The following is a 21,171-nucleotide window of genomic DNA, read 5'->3' as shown; positions in this document are numbered from 1 at the left end:
ACGTAGCTGCTGGACTATGGTCAAAATTACCTCTATGTTCCCTATTAGGTCTTAAGAGTAGTTTATGATCAGAATGATATTTTTCCCATAGGGAAGTGCAGGACTATGCCAGCAGGCCGGTCTGATCGGACCTGCATGGGCATGCTCCGCAACTGGCCTTTTTCTCTCTCTCTCTAATAATTAATTGACAATCCTTCCTGGTGACCCAGATGGAATCATGTGATCGTTCCTACTTTCAAATGGTGGCAGCGCTCAATGGCAATGTCCATGCCAAAATAGGTTTTATCCATCTAGAGCAGGGCTCTCCTACCTTGTTCCTGGAGCGCTACCATCCTGTAGGTTTTCACTCCAACCCTAATCTAGCGCATCTGATTCTAATAATTAGCTGGTTGATAAACTGAATCAGGTTAGTTACAACTGGGGTTGGATTGAAAACCTACAGGACAGTAGCTTTCCATGAACCAGGTTGGAGAGCCCTGATCTAGAGTCCTCTTAAAAACGATGATTTGTTCCATCTTCTGTGTCTTCCAAATAACTATTCTGAGTAGTCTCGTAGTGTCATAATGTAGAGAAAAAGAAAAGGTGTCATGGAGAAATTTCTGCCGTGCTAGAGCTGCCCCAGTCAACTGAGAGTGCTGTTATTGTGAAGTGGAAACTTCCACTTGAAGCGGTAGGCCACACGAGCTCACAGAACAGGACCGCAGAGTGTTGAAGCACATAGATGATTTTTTTACGCACTGTCCTCGGTTGCAACACTCACTACCGAGTTCCAAACGGCCTCTGGAAGCAATGTCAGCACAAGAACTGTGAGAACTGGAACGAAATGTTCAATGAGCATGGGTCCACATACTTTTGGCCACATTGAGTCATTCACGATGCTAACTCAAGTGAGTGAATGGTTTCTGAAATTGACATATGACAGAACTGAGCTTACCTGTGATTAGAATTACATTTACTGTCTTATTATTAGGCCTGCCATTGACGGACCTACAGGCCTTCATCTCTATCTGGTCCCAGTCCGCCACTGGTATCACCTCATAACAAAATGAAGGCTACATGAAATGTCATATACAAGTTATTATTTTTTTTTACCAGAAGTTAAGAGTGAAGACAGATGCATCCATGCATGTTCATTTCTGATCCCACAATGTTCTCTTATCACAGATGCTGAGTGTGAGGTTCAATCTACTTGCACACCCCGGGAGGACCTGCCCCCTGTTCAGGAGTGCCCCAAACACCCTCTCATGGTCAAGATGTTCCATTCCATTTCCACCAAACTCTTCAGAGGAGCTTCAGAAATACAGTGTGCCTGGACTACCCGGCATAGACAGAAGAGAACTAGCCACACCTCTGAGCCTGGTTCCTCTCCAGGTTTCCTCATTCTAGGGAATTCTTCCTGACCCCTGTGCTTTTGCTTCTGCTTAGCTTGCTCTATGGGGTGTAGGCCAGTTGATTAAATGCCTAACCTCATTTTTAACCACGTAAAATGGTTTGAAAATGTGACGCTGCCTGCTCAAATCCTATTTGGGGGGGACACTACACGCAACACAATAGGTTAACAAAATGTAAGATCAATTTCTTCACTGCCCATATGGAAATAGAGGTTTGCATAGCTGATGCCAAACATGGGGTCGATATCCTAAAAATTCATGCCACCTGCCGAACTGAAAACATTGTACAAACAAACTGTGCGTTTTAATGATATAATTTTGAATGAAACAGTAACAATGTAGGAAAAGCAAGTAAAAAAACAAAAACAGGCCCTCAGTGTCATATCATGGTTGTTAACTGCTTGGTCACACACACATCAGTATAAAGCAGCCGTTATGCTCATTCATGAGTCTCCCACTACATAGTCTTAGAGTTAGTAACAATTGACATAATCATGGTCAGAAAGTGTGTGGGAGTTCACAATTGCAGCTTTGAACAGTTTACATGTGAACAAAAGGAACAGCAAGTAAACAGTACTACAAAAGTCATTTGATGCTGATTTGCTTATAGAGACATTGATTGCTGAGTTCACCTTGTACAAAAATACAGGTCCCATGTAATGTTATTGGTTTATATTGCATCATAGGTGTTTGTCTGAGCAAACAGGCACAGCTGTGGCTACCAAAAACATTGAAACAAATATATAAATGCTTTGTTCAATTCATAAATGTAGTTAGTGCACAGAATTCTCTCATACAAAAATACAGGTCCCATGATGCTAGTTTGCATGAGGATTTGAAAAACAGGTAACACGGCAGTGAAACGTTGGTAAATTAATGAGTACCAGAGTTAAGTGTTGGTTTCTAAGAGCTTATTGTATCAGACATTAAAGGTGATCTATGGTTTACAATAACATGAATGAACAGACATTGGACTGACAACACTTGGACAAGGATACATTTCCCATGTCACCCTGCGTGCGCCCGAGTGACACGTAAATGGTGTGTTCAAGACAACTCGGAAAACTCCAACATTTTCGACTTGGAAATTCGGCGTAGAAAGAGGAGGCCCAAGTTTTCCAGTTTTTCGACCTGGTAGTTAATTTCACTCACCTGATGTCCCAGGTCTGAATCAGTGCGTGATTAGAAGTACAGGATTAAACACCAATAGTGTTTTGGCCTTCGATGACCAACATTGAACAGCCCTGCTCTACGCAAATAATGTATGTTAACTTTAAATCAGAGTTCCCGACTTGTCATAAATGCACCATAAGGCATGGCCAGGAAGGTAAAGCATGAACAGTTTAAACCCTACATTACATTTGGTCCTCTACAGTGGGGATGTTAAGTGGTACTTCAGTAGTTTCCTCCATTCTTTCCTTCCATCGATCTATCCCTTGCCTTTTCTATCAGTCCATATCTTGATCACCCACACTCTGGCGAAGGTATTCCTCATAGAGCTTCTTCTACAGGGAGGGAGAGATACGCAGTTAGTGGACAAGCACACACACACACACACACACCACTGCATGCTCGACACACACACACACACACACTACCTTCTTGGTCTTTACCACCTCCTGCACATAATCCAGCTTTTCCTGTAGCTGCCTCTTCTGTCGGCCAGAGAGAGTGGGCCGAGTTCTGCAGAGAGAGAGAGAGTGAGAGATGCTTTAGGCATAATTCATTGATAACTGGTGGCACTTGAAGTTGAACAAGAATGCCGCAGTTTGAGAGTGTGCTCAGCTCTTACCTGAAGGAGAAGCGAGCAAGGATGAGGAGTATGAAGGAGAGGAAGATGAGTCCACCACAACTGTACAGCTGGTACTCCACGGACATGGAGTCAAACACTCTCACTACAGGAGTCTGTTGGGGACAAAGGGTAAAGAGTCACACAAACACAAAAACTTCCCCCACTCCGTCTCACACACACACACGACCATGGTCAGATTAACCCCACCCACCCCGTCTCTCTCTCTTAGAAATACACTGACCAGGTAGAGAGAGAGGGCCTCGATGCCGTCATGCCCCAGGGCCATCTCTAGCAGCTCTCTGGAGAGGCTGCCCAGCACCAGGGCTGCCATCAGCATGAAGGGCACACTGAAGCCCAGAAGAGCCAACACACAGCCCTTACAGCGCGCCCGCCGGTTCTCTACACTGGTCTGCCTGAGGGACAGAGAGAGGGGGGGGGGGTATTGTTGTGTTGGAAAGGAGAGAAGATCAGTGATGTGTGCTCGTGTCATCTACAATATCCTCAGTCAAACATTTTTTTCAGCAAGTTGAGAATGAGTGTAGACGTAAAACACAAAGTATGCAGGCGTGTGTTACCTGTCGTGGCTGAGTGTATCTCCAATGGCCTTAGTGATGAGCTCACAGTCCTTCTCTAGTGAGTTGAGTGTGTTCTGGACCGTCTGGTTGATGGTCTTCTCGATGGTGCGACATGCTTCCTCAATCTGGTTCACACAGCGACTGGGCTGGGGTGGGGACAAGCAGGTGGAAGTGAAATTCCAAAACATACGTACATAGAATACATACATTTGATTTATTTAGCTAGGATAGTCCAAGATTGCCCAGGTTGGCACATCCAGTGACTTTCAGGTGCAGTGTACAAAAAGGTGGGTGCGGTAGCTACCTTGTTGGGGTTGGGGACATAGATGGTAGGCATGTCAAAGCCACACTTGTTGAGTCCCGGCCGCTTGCACAGCTCCTGGACAATCTGCATCATCACCCTCTGAAACAGCCATTCACATGACAGGGAGATTAGATGATGTCATAAACTAATCAGAAAATTCAAGCAAGCAACACCCCCCCCCCCCTTATACACCACTGCTACTATGTTGTTATCTATGCATAGTCACTTTAATAACTACCTACGTGTACATATTACCTCAACTAACCGGTGCCCCCGCACATTGGCTCTGTACCATTACCCCCCTGTATATAGTCTCGCCATTGTTATTTTACTGCTGCACTTTAACTGCTTATTACTTTTATTTCTTATTCTTATGCATATTTTTTTTTTTAAATGCATTGTTGGTTAGGGGCTCGTAAGTAAGCATTTCACTTTAAGGTACATGTGACTAATAACATTTGATTGCACAACTCCGCCAGGACCTAGGATCAAGGGAGACACTCAAGTTTTTATATATATATTACCTCTTGGTGATGTCATTCGGAAACATAATGTTTACTTTCACTGCTATGCGGATGACACACAGCTGTACATTTCGATGAAACATGGTGAAGCCCCAAAATTGCCCTCCCTGGAAGCCTGTGTTTCAGGACATAATGAAGTGGATGGCGGCAAATTTTCTACTTTTAAACTCGTACAAAACAGAAATGCTTGTTCTAGGTTCCAAGAAACAAAGATCTTCTATTGAATCTGACAATTAATCTTGATGGTTGTACAGTCGCCTCAAATAAAACTGAAGGACCTCGGCGTTACTCTGGACCCTATCTATCTTTTGACGATCATATCAAGATGGCTTCACCCTCGACATCCACTGTGATTATTATTTGACCCTGCTGGCCATGTTCTGTTATAATCTCCACCCGGCACAGCCAGAAGAGGTCTGGCCACCCCTCATAGCCTGGTTCCTCTCTAGGTTTCTTCCTAGGTTCTGGCCTTTCTAGGGAGTTTTTCCTAGCCACTGTGCTTCTACACCTGCATTGCTTGCTGTTTGGGGTTTTAGGCTGGGTTTCTGTACAGCACTGAGATATCAGCTGATGTAAGAAGGGCTTTATAAATAAATTTGATTCGTGCAAAAATCAGAAACTTTGTCCAAAAATTACACTGAAAAATGTATCCATGCTTTTGTCACGTCTACTGCAATGCTCTACTTTCCAGCTACCCGGATAAAGCACTAAATACATTTCAGTTAGTGCTAAACACGGCTGCTAGAGTCTTGAATATAACCAAAAAATGTGCTCATATTACTCCAGTGCTAGCCTCTCTACACTGGCTTCCTGTTAAGGCAAGGGCTGATTTTAAGGTTTTACTGCTAACCTACAAAGCATGTCTGAGAATGGACTTCTAAATACAAGCATATTTAATTACTTTGCAAAAATGAATGATTACACTTACAAGGCCAACCTTAAAAGCACTACATGGGCTTGCTCCTACCTATCGTTACGATTTGGTCCTGCCGTACATACCTACACGTACGCTACGGTCACAAGACGCAGGCCTCCTTACTGTCCCTAGAATTTCTAAGCAAACAGCTGGAGGCAGGGCTTTCTCCTATAGAGCTCCATTTTTATGGAATGGTCTGCCTATCCATGTGCGAGACGCAGACTCGGTCTCGACTTTTAAGTCTTTATTGAAGACTCATCTCTTCAGTAGGTCCTATGATTGAGTGTAGTCTGGCCCAGGAGTGTGAAGGTGAACGGAAAGGCACTGGAGCAACGAACCGCGCTTGCTGTCTCTGCCTGGCCGGTTCCCCTCTCTCCACTTGGATTCTCTGCCTCTAACCCTATTACAGGGGTTGAGTCACTGGCTTACTGGTGCTCTTCAATGTTGTCCCTTTGAGGGGTGCGTCACTTGAGTGCGTTGAGTCACTGACGTGATCTTCCTGTCCGGGTTGGCGCCCCCCCTTGTGTTGTGCTGTGGCAGAGATCTTCGTGGGCTATACTCGGCCTTGTCTCAGGATGGTAAGTTGGTGGTTGAAGATATCCCTCTAGTGGTGTGGGGGCTGTGCTTTGGCAAAGTGGGTGGGGTTATATCCTGCCTGTTTGGCCCTGTCTGGGGGTATCGTCGGACAGGACAACAGTGTCTCCTGAACCCCTCCTGTCTCAGCCTCCAGTATTTATGCTGCAGTAGTTTGTGTGTCGGGGGGCTAGGGTCAGTCTGTTATATCTGGAGTATTTCTCCTGTCTTATCCGGTGTCCTGTGTGAATTTAAGTATGCTCTCTCTCGGAGGACCTGAGCCCTAGGACCATGCCTCAGGACTACCTGGCCTGATGACTCCTTGCTGTCCCCAGTCCGCCTGGCCGTGCTGCTGCTCCAGTTTCAACTGTTCTGCCTGCGGCTATGGAACCCTGACCTGCTCACCGGACGTGCTACCTGTCCCAGACCTGCTATTTTCAACTCTCTAGAGACAGCAGGAGCGGTAGAGATACTCTGAATGATCGGCTATGAAAAGCCAACTACCATTTACTTGATTGGATTATAAAATAAAACTGGCCAACTCCGTCCCAGCCAACTGTCAAACTTGTTCATATTGTAGATATGTATAAAGTGTGTGTAATAGGGAATTTCCTGGTGTAATAGACACAAAAGTGGTCGTTGATAAAGTTTAAAAAAATCTCTGGTTTAGTACAATTTGCAAGAGGGAGAAACCTCCAGCACAGAAGCAGAGAAAACCAGTATGTCCTCAGAACTGGCACCTTTAGACTGGCGCCAATACTATCAGCAGATAGGTTATGGACTTATCCTTCACGTCTGACCTCCAAATCTAGTGACCAAAAACCTTGCTCGAACAGAATCATGTGCATTACAGAAAAGGAAAAGCACAATGCATTGCGTTAAGCACTAAACTGAACATTAATTTTATTAATCTTACAATTTCCCACTAGAGTGTGTGTGTGTGTGTGTGTGTGTGTACCTGTCTGTCCGACTCTCCCCCGGCCTCGTCGGCCTTGCTGAGGTAGAAGCGCAGACGGTCACCGTGCTTCTCGTTGAGCTTCTCCACGATGTTGAGGGTGCGTTTGCACAGCGCCTGGCCCATGGGGTCAAAGAACACCAGGATGAGGTCACACAGCTCGCCTGGGAAGGGACAGAGACGAGCCTGTTATGTTCTGTTCAATTAGCCAGATAGATAAACAAATGCAGAAACATGAAATACTGTAGCCATCTTCACACGCAGATGGTGTGTGTGTGTCATGATGAAACACCGAGATGAATAAGAAAACAGTACATTCACACACCATACACCACACACACACACAGCGCCATATTGTGGTGACCTACCCAGCCACATGATGGCCTGGTCCACATCGAAAGGGTACTTCATGTCCCCGTCCACCAGGCCAGGAGAGTCCACAAACGTCACCAGGCTGAAGCGCTTTTGCCGCGACGTGCAGATCTCAGTACCCAGGTACTCAGACACACCTACAGGCAGAGAGAGAAAGAAAAATTAAAGAGTGAGACCTTTACTTGAATGGTATTTTCAAACATTTCACTCAGTGCTGACTAATGTTTAGAATGGGTTGTCAGTCATGCTGTCATCACCATTGCATTTCTATCACACCATATACAGTGGCAAGAAAAAGTATGTGAACCCTATGGAATTACCTGGACTTCTGCATAAATTGGTCAAATCTGATCTTCATCTAAGTCACAACAATAGACAAAGACAGTATGCTTAAACTAATAACAATTTCATGTCTTCATTGAACACACCGTGTAAACATTCACAGTGCAGGGTGGGAAAAGTATGTGAACCCTTGGATTTAATAACTGGTTGACCCTCCTTTGGCAACAATAACCTCATCCAAACGTTTTCTGTAGTTGCGGATCAGACCTGCACAACGGTCAGGAGGAATATTGGACCATTCCTCTTTACAAAACTGTTTCAGTTCAGCAATATTCTTGGGATGTCTGGTGCGAACCGCTCGAGGTCATGCCACAGCGTCTCAATCGGGTTGAGGTCAGGACTCTGACTTGGCCACTCCGGAAGGCGTATTTTCTTCTGTTGAAGCCATTCTGTTGTTGATTTACTTCTGCGTTTTGGGTCGTTGTCCTGTTGCATCACCCAACTTCTGTTGAGCTTCAATTGGAGGACAGATAGCCTTACATTCTCCTATAAAATATCTTGATAACCTTGGGAATTCATTTCTCTGTCGATGATAGCAAGCCGTCCAGGCCCTGAGGCAGCAAAGCAACTCCAAACCATGATGCTCCCTCCACCATACTTTACAGTTGGGATGAGATTTTGATGTTGGTGTGCTGTGCCTTTTTTTTCTCCACACAGTGTTGTGTGTTCCTTTCAAACAACTCAACTGTAGTTTCATCTGTCCACAGAATATTTTGCCAGGAGCGCTGTGGAACATCCAGATGCTCTTTTGCGAACTTCAGACGTGCAGCAATGTTTGTTTTGGACAGCAGTGGCTTCTTCCATGGTGTCCTCCCAAGAACACCATTCTTGTTTTACGTATTGTAGACCCGTCAACAGAGATGTTAGCTTCTTCCAGAGATTTCTGTAAGTCTTTAGCTGACACTATGATTCTTCTTCTTAACCTCATTAAGCATTCTGTGCTGTGCTCTTGCAGTCATCTTTGCAGGACGGCCACTCCTAGGGAGAGTAGCAACAGTGCTGAACTTTCTCCATTTATAGACAATTTGTCTTACTGTGGACTGATGAACATCAAGGCTTTTAGAGGTAATTTTGTAACCCTTTCCAGCTTTATGCAAGTCAACAACTCTTAATCTTGGGTCGTCTGAGATCCCTTTTGTTCGAGGCATGGTTCACATCAGGCAATGCTTCTTGTGAATAGCAAACTCAAATTTTGTGAGTGTTTTTTATAGAACAGGGCAGCTCTAACCAACATCTCCAATCTCTTCTCAATGATTGTACTCCAGGTTAGCTGACTTCAATTAGCTTTTGGAGAAGTCATTAGCCTAGGGGTTCACATACTTTTTCCAAAGTACACTGTGAATGATTAAGTGATGTATTCAATATAGACAAGAAAAATACAATAATTTGTGTGTTATTAGCTCAAGCAGACTGTCTGTTGTTGTGACTTAGATGAAGATCAGATCTAATTTTATTACCAATTAATGCAGAAATCCAGATAATTCCAAAGGGTTCACATACTTTTTCTTGCCACTGTATGACAGGGGAGGGAGGTGTTTCCTGAGTCCTACTATGACGCTGACTAATGAGGTTGAATCAACTCTGAAATCTCACCTTTGAGCTCGTGTAGAGGTTTGAAGTGTGGGTAAAGGTGCAGCGTGGCATTTCCCTAAAATACACCAAGAAACCAAACAAAGTTTACATTCTGCGAGAAAAACACATCCACCATACACCGTGTGAGCACTTACTCAGTGAAAAGGTAAAACCCCTCAAAGTACCTCAACGAAAGTGCATGAATTGAGGAGCAAACTGAAGTTGAAGAGGAAATTCCCTCAGAACTGTACCAGCTGTACTCACTGTGAGAGACTCTCTCTTGCGCCCACTGGTGACAAAGCTGAAGCCTTGCGTCTCAATGGCCACTCCTGTACGCTGGATGTGTTCCTCCACATACCTGAGACAAAAAGTTACAGCAGACATTTTAACAAGAACTCTCTCTGGTATTCACATTATACTAGGTGTATGTCCACACACACACATTAACAAATGGACCATGGGACATAATTACAATGACTTTGAAGCAAAAGGAAGCATAGGGGACAGTAGCATCAGTGTAGGGAAAAGTCCCAGTCTCTGATGGAATACTTTTCAAAGTGCATCCTTCTCTGCACTATTTCTGTGGTTGTCAATGGTAACCTTGATCTGATTGAACATTACCAGTTGATGAAGGAGCTCTTGCCGGCAGAGTGGTTGCCCATCAACATGACCGTGATCTTTTTCCTGGGTGCCAGCAGAGTCACGCCAACTGACTGGGCCACTGCTACCAGCCCTAGAATGGAGACATGGAGGGATGTGATCAGGCCAATTAGCTAATCTAACATGGGCTAGCTAGCTATGATATAAATACTAGGTGTAAAAACTTGCTCGTTGATGTGATGAGTTTCGTATAATGCCGATTGATCAACTGTTAGTTTACTAGTACTAGCCACTAAGCTATAGCTAGCCAACTAATCTAGCTGCCACTAACAACTCCTACTGGTAGTTACGTTAAAGCGACAATCCTTAACTGAAATATTAACAGTGTCCTCCCCTCCAGTTTCAGTAAAATACAACCACTTCAGTAAAATACAACCACTTCAGTAAAATACAACCACTTCAAATCCATAGACTACGCTATGGATGCAAGGGTTCTGATGGGGTTCGACTGTTGAACTAAGCTCAGGCATTTACACGTTATATTCTTCATGAATCAATGGGTAGCTACATACCATTCATTTATAAGCAACTAAGTAAGGTGTCCCCCCCCCCAAAAAAAAATGATCAATGACCAATGGGTAAAATCATTTGTTAATTCTGTAGATAATCCTCTAAAATCAAATGATCCAAACTTAATTTCTCTATCACAATCCGTTCAGTGTAGGGCAGCCCCCAAAGTGACTCCTCTTATCAACTGTGTACAAGAATTTCCTTTGTGTTGTCTTAGGAATTCAGTATTGTCTGTGTTGGCCTTGCCAACCCCCATTTTCATACCTCTGAGAAGCAAAGATAACACCATCTCTCACTCACACACATAAAAGTATGTGGACACCTCTTGGCAGAAGAATGACCTTACTGAAGAGCTCAGTGACTTCCAACATGGCATTCTATCCAACAAGTCAGTTCATCAAATTTCTGCCCTGTTAGAACTGCCCTGGTCAACTGTAAGTGCTGTTACTGTAAAGTGGAAACATCTAGGAGCAACAAAAATCGTCTGTCCTCAGTTGCAACACTCACTACCGAGTTCCAAACTGCCTTTGGAAGCAACGTCAGCACAATAACTGTTCGTTGGGAGCTTCATGAAATGGGTTTCCACGGCCAAGCAGCCGTACACAAGCCTAAGATCACCATACGCAATGCCAAGAGTCGGCTGGAGTGGTGTAAAGCTCACCGTCATTGGAGCAGTGGAAAAGCGTTCTATGGAGTGATGAATAACGGTTCACCATCTGGCAGTCCGACGGACAAATCTGGGTTTGGCAGATGCCAGAAGAATGCTACCTGCCTGAATGCATAGTTCCAACTGTAAAGTTTGGTGGAGGAATGGTCTGGGGCTGATTTTCATGGTTCAGGCTAGGCCCCTTAGTTCCAGTGAAGGGAAATCTTAATCTTGAATAGGAAGGCCGACCGCAAGCCAGGCTTAAATCGCCCAACATCAGTGCCGACTTCACTAACGCTTGTGGTTGAATGGAAGCAAGCCCCCACAACGTTGTTCCATCATCTAGTGTAAAGCCTTCCCAGAAGAGTGTAGGCTGTTATAGCAGCAAAAGGGGGGACCAACTCCATATTTAATGCCCATGATTTTGGAATGAGATGTTCGACGAGCAGGTGTCCACATACACAACATAACCAAAAGTAGCTGATTGGAAGTTAACTTTACAGTAATACTATTTCTCAACAATTCAGGTTTTGAATCCAAACAACTCAGATGCTTACAAAAAGGGTCTAAGATTAATTGTTCTTTCTCTTATTTGTTCCTGACCTGCTGTGGTGAGATACTTTCTCTCTCCACCCCATGGACTTTTGGGACATGGCCTTTCAGGATATGATTTCTCTCTCTGACCATGCTTAAAATAATGCCTTGTAATTCTTGTTAATGCCTTGTAACTTAAGCTTTATGCCTTGTATGTGAATCCATTCATTTTACAAAGTAATTAAATACACTTGTATTTAGAATTCTATTCCCAGACATTTCTTCATTGCCCATTACTGTTACTCAAGTCTCCATGCATATTCCTAGTTATACTATGGAGCCAGATTAAGATAATTAATTTAATGGGATAATTGCTAAGTCTTATTACTTGTCACATGTGAGGTATATAAACTCAGCAAAAAAAGAAACGTCCTCTCACTGTCAACTGCGTTTATTTAAAGAAAACTTAACATGTGTAAATATTTGTATGAACATAAGATATCGGTCGACCGATTAATTAGGGCCGATTTCAAGTTTTCATAACTATCGGTAATCGGTATTTTTGGCCACCGATTTGACTATTATTATAAAAAAAAAAATGTTTTACACCTTTATTTAACTAGGCAAGTCAGATTAAGAACACATTCTTATTTTCAATGCCTAGGAACGGGGTTAACTGCCTTGTTCAGGGGGGATTCGGGGATTCGTTTTTGCAACCTTCCGGTTACTAGTCCAACGCTCTAACCACCTGCCTTACATTACACTCCATGAGGATCCTGCATGGCAGGCTGACTACCTGTTACGCGAGGGCAGCAAGAAGCCAAGGTAAGTTGCTAGCTAGCATTAAACTTATCTTATAAAAAAACTATCAATCTTAACATAATCACTAGTTAACTACACATGGTTGATGATATTACTAGTTTATCTAACGTGTCCTGCGTTGCATATAATCGATGCGGTGCCTGTTAATTTATCATTGAATCATAGCCTACTTCGACAAACGGGTGTTGATTTAACAAGCGCATTTGCGAAAAAAAGCACTGTCGTTGCACCAATGTACCTAACCATAAACATCAATGCCTTTCTTTAAAATCAATACACAAGTATATATTTTTAAACCTGCATATTTAGTTAATATTGCCTGCTAACATGAAATTGTGTCACTTCTCTTGCGTTCATTGCACGCAGAGTCAGGGTATATGCAACAGTTTGGGCCGCCTGGCTCGTTGCAAACTAATTTGCCAGAGTTTTACGTAATTATGACATAACATTGAAGGTTGTGCAATGTAACAGGAATATTTAGACTTAGGGATGCCACCTGTTAGATAAAATACGGAACGGTTCCGTAAAACGAGATGATAGTTTCCGGATTCGACCATATTAATGACCCAAGGCTCGTATTTCTGTGTATTTATTATATTAAGTCTATGATTTGATAGAGCAGTCTGACTGAGCGATGGTAGGCAGCAGCAGGCTCGTAAGCATTTATTCAAACAGCACTTTCGTGCGTTTTTCCAGCAGCTCTTCAAGCATCGCGCTGTTTATGACTTCAAGCCTATCAACTATAATGTAATATAATTTGTGGAACGTTCCAACAGGCATCTATTCCAAAAACTTTGTAAATAACAAGGTTGCCAAAAAAACAACGCATACAAAGTTGTATAGCGGCAGAATAAGATACCCGGGTAGGGAGTGGTCTATTTCATTGCGTTTTTCATCACGTTTATTCCGAAAAAATGTCTGTCCTCACTCTGGTTGCCTATGGACAAACATTAAGAATAAGCTACGTGGTGAGTTGATGCCTATTCGGCAGCTAGTTAGCTAGGTTTGTATGCATTGCTACTTTGTATGCGTTGTTGGTTGGCAACCTTTTACTTTACGTTTTTTGGAACAGATTCCTGTTGGAACGTTCCACAAATTATACCCACCCCTTCAAGCCTATCAACTCCCAAGATGAGGCTGGTGTAACCAATGTGAAATGGCTAGCTAGTTAGCGGGGTGCGCGCTAATAGCGTTTCAAACATCACTCGCTCTGAGACTTGGAGTAGTTGTTCCCCTTGCTCTGCATGGGTAACGCTGCTTCGAGGGTGGCTGTTGTCGATGTGTTCCTGGTTCGAGCCCAGGTAGGAGCGAGGAGAGGGACAGAAGCTATACTGTTACACTGGCAATACTAAAGTGCCTATAAGAACATCCAATAGTCAAAGGTATATGAAATACAAATCGTATAGAGAGAAATAGTCCTATAATTCCTACAACCTAAAACTTCTTACCTGGGAATATTGAAGACTCATGTTAAAAGGAACCACCAGCTTCCATATGTTCTCATGTTCTGAGCAAGGAACTTAAACGTTAGCTTTCTTACATGGCACATATTGCACTTTTACATTCTTCTCCAACACTTTGTTTTGCATTATTTAAACCAAATTGAACATGTTTCATTATTTATTTGAGGCTAAATTGATTTTATTGATGTATTATATTAAGTTAAAATAAGTGTTCATTCAGTATTGTTGTAATTGTCATTATTACAAATAAATAATTTTAAAATCTAAAAATTAAAACCAAAAAATAAATTTAAAAAATGTACAATTCGGCCGATTAAATCGGTATCGGCTTTTTTTGGCCCTCCAATAAATCGGTATCGGCGTTGAAAAATCATAAATCGGTCGACCACTATAACAAGATTCAACAACGGACATAAACTGAACAAGTTCCACAGACATGTCACTAACAGAAATTGAATAATGTGTCCCCGAACAAAGGGGGGGGGGTCAAAATAAAAAGTAACAGTCAGTGTCTGGTGTGGCCACCAGCTGCACTAAGTACTGCAGTGCGTCTCCTCCTCATGGACTGCACCAAATTTGCCAGTTATTGCTGTGAGATGTTACCCCACTCTTCCACCAAGGCACCTGCAAGTTCCCGGACATTTCTGGGGGGAATGGCCCTAGCCCTCACCCTCCGATCCAACAGGTCCCAGACGTGCTCAATGGGATTGAGATCCGGGCTCTTCGCTGGCCATGGCAGAACACTGACATTCCTGTCTTGCAGGAAATCAGCCATACTGCTCATTCTGTGCGTGGTGACATTGTCATGCTGGAGGGTCATATCAGGATGAGCCTGCAGGAAGGGTACCACACAAGCTCAGTCCGATGATGCTGTGACACACCGCCCCAGACCATGAAGGACCCTCCACCTCCAAATCGATCCCGCTCCAGAGTACAGGCCTCGGTGTAACGCTCATTCCTTCAACGATAAGCGCAAATCCGACCATCACCCCTGGTGAGACAAAACCATGACTTGTCAGTCCTGTCTGGTCCAGCGACGGTGTGTTTGTGCCCATAGGCAACGTTGTTGCCGGTGATGTCTGGTGAGGACCTGCCTTACAACAGGCCTACAAGCCCTCAGTCCAGCCTGTCTCAGCCCATTGCGGACAGTCTGAGCACTGATGGAGGGATTGTGCGTTCCTGGTGTAACTCGGGCAGTTGTTGCCATCCTGTACCTGTCCCGCAGGTGTGATGTTCGGATGTACTGATCCTGTGCAGGTGTTGTTACACGTGGTCTGCCACTCCGAGGACGACCAGCTGTCCGTCCTGTCTCCCTGTAGCGCTGCCTTAGGCATCTCACAGTACAGAGATGGCAATTTATTGCCATGGCCACATCTGCAGTCCTCATGCCTCCTTGCAGCATGTCTAAGGCACATTCACACAGATGAGCAGGGACCCTGGGCATCTTTTTGGTGTTTTACAGAGTCTGTAGAAAGGCCTCTTTAGTGTCCTACGTTTTCATAACTGTGACCTTAATTGCCTACCATCTGTAAGCTGTTAGTGTCTTAACGACCGTTCCACAGGTGCATGTTCATTAATTGTTTATGGTTCATTGAACAAGCATGGGAAACGGTGTTCAAACCCTTTACAATGAAGATCTGTGAAGTTATTTGGATTTTTACGAATTATCTTTGAAAGACAGGGTCCTGAAAAAGGGACATTTCTTTTTTTGCTGAGTTTATAATATACTGCATATTCACATATGAAATATTACTGCCCACTACACAAGTTACTGGAGTTCTCTGTAGGATGGCCAGAATTAGGGTGACTAAAACAATGGAGGTCAGAGAAAGAAAAAAAGAGATAAGTGTCAAAAAGAAAAAAAAGAAAATAAATTTAAAAAATTTTTAAAAAAAAATAACAAAAAAATAAATAAAAAAAAAATAAAAAAAAAATAAAAATCGGGAAAATTGCATCGTGTCAGCTATTCTGTGCCAGAATTAAGGCTGCTGACTATACTCACTTCTGTCATCATGAAGTGCTTTGAGAGACTAGTCAAGGATCATATCACCTCTACCTTACCAGTCACCCTAGACCCACTCCAATTTGCTCACTGCCCCAATAGATCCACAGACGATGCAATCGCCATCACACTGCACACTGCCCTTTCCCACCTGGACAAGAGGAATACCTAAGTAAGAATGCTGTTCATTGACTACAGCTCAGCATTTAACACCATAGTACCCTCCAAGCTCATCATTAAGATTGAAGCCCTGGGTCTGAACCCCGCCCTGTGCAACTGGGTCCTGGCCGCCCCAGATGGTGAAGGTAGGAAACAACACCTCCCCTTCGCTGATACTCAACACTGGGGCCCCACAAGGGTGCGTGCTCAGCCCCCTCTTGAACTTCCTCTTCACCCATGACTGCATGGCCAATCACGCCTCCAACAACAGTAGTAGGTTTGAGTACCAACAATGACGAGACGGCCTACAGGGAGGAGATGAGGGCTCTGAGAGTGTGGTGCCAGGAAAATAACCTCTCACTCAACATCAACAAAACAAAGGAGATGATCGTGGACTTCAGGAAATAGCAGAGGGAGCACCCCCTCATCCACATCGACGGGACCGCAGTGGAGAAGGCGGAAAGCTTCATGTTCCTTGGCGTGCACATCACTGACAAACTAAAATGGTCCACACAGACAGTGTGGTGAAGGCGCAGCAGGGCCTCTTCAACCTCAGGAGGCTGAAGAAATTTGGCTTGGCACCTAAAACGTTCAATCTTTTACAGATGCACAATTGAGAGCATCCTGTCGGACTGTATCATCGCCTGGTACGGCAACTGCCCCGCCCGCAAACGCAGGGCTCTCCAGAGGGTGGACGCATGACCGGGGGCAAACTACCTGCCCTCCAAGACACCTACAGCACCCGATGTCACAGGAAGGCCAAAAAGATCATCAAGGACAACAATCACCTGAGCCACTGCCTGTTCACCCCACTATCATCCAGAAGGCGAGGTCAGTACAGGTGCATCAAAGCTGGGACCGTGAGACTGAAAAACAGATTCTATCTCAAAGCCATCAGACTGTTAAATAGCCATCACTAGCATATTAGAGGCTGCTGCATATATATATACACACACACACAAAAAAAAAAATATATATATATATATATATATATATACACATATATACGTATATATACACATATATGTATACATACATATACATATATATACACACACACACTTGAAATCACTGGCCACTTTAATAGATGGAACACTAGTCACTTCAATAATGTTGACATATTTTGCATTACTCATCTCATATGTATATACTGTATCTTAGTCTATGCCGCTCTGACATTCCTCGTTCATATAGCCTTAATTCCATTCCTTAGATTTGTGTGTATTAGGTATATGTTGTGAAATTGTTAGATATATTGATTGCTAGATACTACTGCACTGTCGGAGCTAGAAACATAAGCATTTCGCTACACCCGCAATGACATCTGTTAAACACGTGTATGTGACCAATAAAATGTGATTTGATTTATACAGGGGGTACCGGTAGGGGGTACCAGTAGAGAGTCAATGTGCAGGGGCAACGGTTAGTCAGGTAATATGTACATGTAGGTAGAGGTAAAGTGACTACGCATTAGGGATGCAACAGTACAGTGGGCCCACGGTTCGGTATGTATGAGGGTTTGTGGGCCACGGTACAGTTTCTGTATCTTTATATTTAAGAAAAGTGCGCTTGTATGACTCATACAGGGGACGAGTTTGCAAAACGTAGCTCTTCATTTCCCAATCCAGTACATAGTGAACCTTCACAGTGAGGTAGCTTAGAGTTGCTCTGGAGGTCCAACTATCAGTGGAGAGATCTAGATAGGGTGTCTGTGTCAATTCATCTCCGTGGTGTTTCATAGAGTTTGGGAATTACTTTCTTTGCTGCTGAAATGTGTGCGGGAGGGGACATTGTAACGCGGTTCAACTTTTTCATCAGGAGACGGAATCCCGAGTCAGTAACCACCGAATAGGGCTGCAAATCTTTGGCTATGAATACTATAAATACACCGCTTTCGTTAATTCTTTTTGTTTTTCTGAATTTGTCAGAAATTGTTGTTGGAAGGCAGCAGCGAGAGCTAACGAGTGGACTCTCCTTGCTCCAGCTCCACCTGCAAGGGATACGGCTGGGTGATGGCCACGCAAATGACACGTTAGAAGTGTTTCCACTCGAGTAGCCGACAGTGGCAAAGCAATGCTTGCAGACTGTATTTTGTTTGTTTACGGTCTTCTTACCCTCGTCATCGTATTGAACGCTGAATCCAAAATGTTCCCACACAGCGGATTTGAAAGACGGCAGTGCTTCTTCAAATTTGCTTCTCTCGGTCTCGCTAGCGCTCAACATTATCACCTTGTAGCTGAGAGAATATTTGTTTTTAGTTTCCCATCTCTTCATGGGACCCATTTAGGGAGGTTTCCTACTGAGATGACATTGCAAATCGTCCATTGGTTGTTTAAGGGGGAAGGGGTTGCGGTCACTGCGGTTGCCACATTGAGACATTGTTTTTCAGCCCTCAGGAGACCCCTAACGGCCTGGTGCCCCAAGCAGTTGCCTGCCAAGCCTGTTCACAAGCTGCACGTCTGGTTCTGTGGATCTGAATGTACAACGTGCGTGTAGTCTGCTGCGCAATATGCACGTTTTGGAAATGATAGGAAAATTACAGGCAAATCGTAATTCCACGGTTCACCTGTGTATTGAACCGTAGGGGGCGTACCGAACGTTTCGACAACATACTGTGTACCGTTGCATCCCTACTATGCATGGATAATAAACAGAGTAGCAACAGCGTAAACATTTGGGTGGGACAATGCAAATAGTCCGGGTAGCAATTTGATTAGCTGTTCAGGAATCTGAAGACCCATGCCAAATCTTTTCAGTCTCCTGAGGGGGAATAGGCATTGTCGTGCCCTCTTCACGACTGTCTTGGTGTGTTTGAACCACGATAGTTTGTTGGTGATGTGGACACCAAGGAACTTGAAGCTCTCAACCTGCTCCACTACAGCCCCATCGATGAGAATGGGGGTGTGCTCGGTCCTCCTTTTCCTGTAGTCCAATCATCTCCTTTGTCTTGTTCAAGTTGAAGGAGAGGTTGCTATCCTGGCACCACACTGCCAGGTCTCTGACCTCCTACCTATCGGCTGTCTCATCGTTGTCGGTGATCAGGCCTACCACTGTTGTGTCGTCGGCAAACTTAATGATTGTGTTGGAGTCGTGCTTGGCAATGCAGTCATGGGTGGACAGGGAGTACAGGAGGGGGGCCGGTATAGTACGATTCAATCTTAGTACTATATTGATGCTTTGCTTGTTTGATGGTTCGACGGAGGGCATAGCGTGATTTCTTACAAACTTCCGGGTTAGAGTCCCGCTCCTTGAAAGCAGCAGCTCTACCCTTTAGCTCAGTGTGGATGTTGCCTGTAATCCATGGCTTCTAGTTGGGATATGTACGGTCACTGTGGGGACGACATCATCGATGCACTTAATGATGAAGCCAGTGACTGATGTGGTGTACTCCTCAATGCCATCTGAAGAATCCCATAACATATTCCAGTCTGTGCATGCCAAACAGTCCTGTAGCTAAGCATCTGCGTCATCTGACCACTTCCTTATTGAGAGAGTCACTGTTACTTCCTGTTTTTGTTTGTAAGCAGGAGGATAGCGTTATGGTCAGATTTGCCAAATGGAGGGCGAGGGAGATCTTTGTACGCATCTCTGTGTGTGGAGTAAAGGTGGTCTAGAGTTTTTTTCCCCCTCTGGTTGCACATTTAACATGCTGGTAGAAATGAAGTAAAACAGATTTAAGTTTCCCTGCATTAAAGTCCCCGGCCACAATGAGCGCACATTTTGGTTCATGTCAATGCAGAGCTACACGGAGCCCTCCACATTGTAAAATAATTTGAGAGGTGCACAGCGATGTGGTACGGAGCTCAATTTGGCCTCTGCGTACCTCTGGGGGGTATGCAATTGCGTCACACCATCCACACCGCGCCTCCTTCCACATTTTCTTATCAAGCATAAATTGTCTCTTATCCATAGGATATAGTGTATTTGTCATTTTAGGGAACAATCACTTTAACAAAATGTGTGATTCACATGAATTAATATATTTGATGTGATTAATTAATCCATTAAACGCATGTACTTTTAACATTCTGTGCCAGATAGAACCTTATGGCTGAACCCAGACTGAAAAACAATGAATACATTAACATATGAGGGCCAGGGCTAAGCCAGGGTTTCCCAAACTGCCCCAAGGGCCGAGTTTGGGGAAACCCTGCCCTAAACCACCGCTTATGTTGCTTATGCCTGGAGCCAGCCCTGCTCAGAAATATGCTTTGTGAAGATAGACCCAACGTCTGATTTGTCTTCGTAAAATGCATTTTATAACCAACATTTCAACACTATAGAGCTGACAGGGTACAAATCTGTCGTTCTGCCCCTGAGCAAGGCAGTTAACCCACTGTTCCCCGGGCGCCGAAGACGTGGATGTCGATTAAGGCAGCCCCCCGCACCTTTCTGATTCAGATGGGCTGGGTTAAATGGGTTAGACACATTTCAGTTGAAGGCATTCAGTTGTATAACCAACTAGGAATCCCCTTTCTCTTTCAACGTCATGCTAGCTAGCTACTAGCTAACGCGTTATTCAGAATCAATGAGTCATACCAAATATAGCTAGCTAGCTAAACATACAGGCTGAATTACATTCTGACGGCAAATGTCTGCTGAAATTGGTTGATATCTTCATTAAATCTTCATTTGATGAAACATGAGCTAGCTAACTCACCACTGTCGGCATCGATGTACAATTGATGACAGTCTCGTAAAATGCGCTCATCGCAAGACACACTTCCAGACGAGTCGGCATTTGCCGCGATTCGGCTCTTGATTTTCCCAGACATTGCAAAACGTGAATCCAAACGTATCAATGAAAGTAACAAATGTTGCTTTAAACTATAAACGTATTAACTAGCTACTCATTAAATTTCTGATTGATCTAAAATGCCCCTCTTCTTACTCATTCTAAGTTTAAATCACCCCGGTCGGTTGTAAAGTAACGTCGGGGCCACGTAGTCAACTAGAATACGCAAAGCCTTTCGGGTAGTGTAGTTCCTGGTTCTCCTTTTTCTTTGGTATCATGTCGTTTGCACATGCTATCACCTACTGTGCAGTTAGTTGTATGTGG

General features: G+C 44.0%; 1 protein-coding gene across 1 annotated transcript; it reads right to left on the bottom strand.

Moving 5' to 3' along the window:
- Nucleotides 1–1,676: 1,676 nt before the first annotated feature.
- Nucleotides 1,677–21,019, bottom strand: LOC100195113 (EH-domain containing 3). Its single transcript, NM_001140142.1, is given in 12 exon segments — nt 1,677–2,896; nt 2,990–3,074; nt 3,184–3,296; nt 3,425–3,596; nt 3,759–3,904; nt 4,063–4,161; nt 7,034–7,194; nt 7,399–7,539; nt 9,338–9,392; nt 9,581–9,674; nt 9,938–10,049; nt 20,773–21,019. Coding segments are annotated over 12 exon segments (1,350 nt in total). The 5' UTR covers nt 20,888–21,019; the 3' UTR covers nt 1,677–2,839.
- Between the last annotated feature and the right edge of the window lie 152 nt (nt 21,020–21,171).

This window comes from Salmo salar, chromosome ssa03 (assembly GCF_905237065.1).
Source record: "Salmo salar chromosome ssa03, Ssal_v3.1, whole genome shotgun sequence".
Classification (NCBI taxonomy): Eukaryota; Metazoa; Chordata; class Actinopteri; order Salmoniformes; family Salmonidae; genus Salmo; species Salmo salar.
Note: the sequence above shows the minus strand (reverse complement) of the source record. Positions and strands in the feature narration are given on the sequence as shown.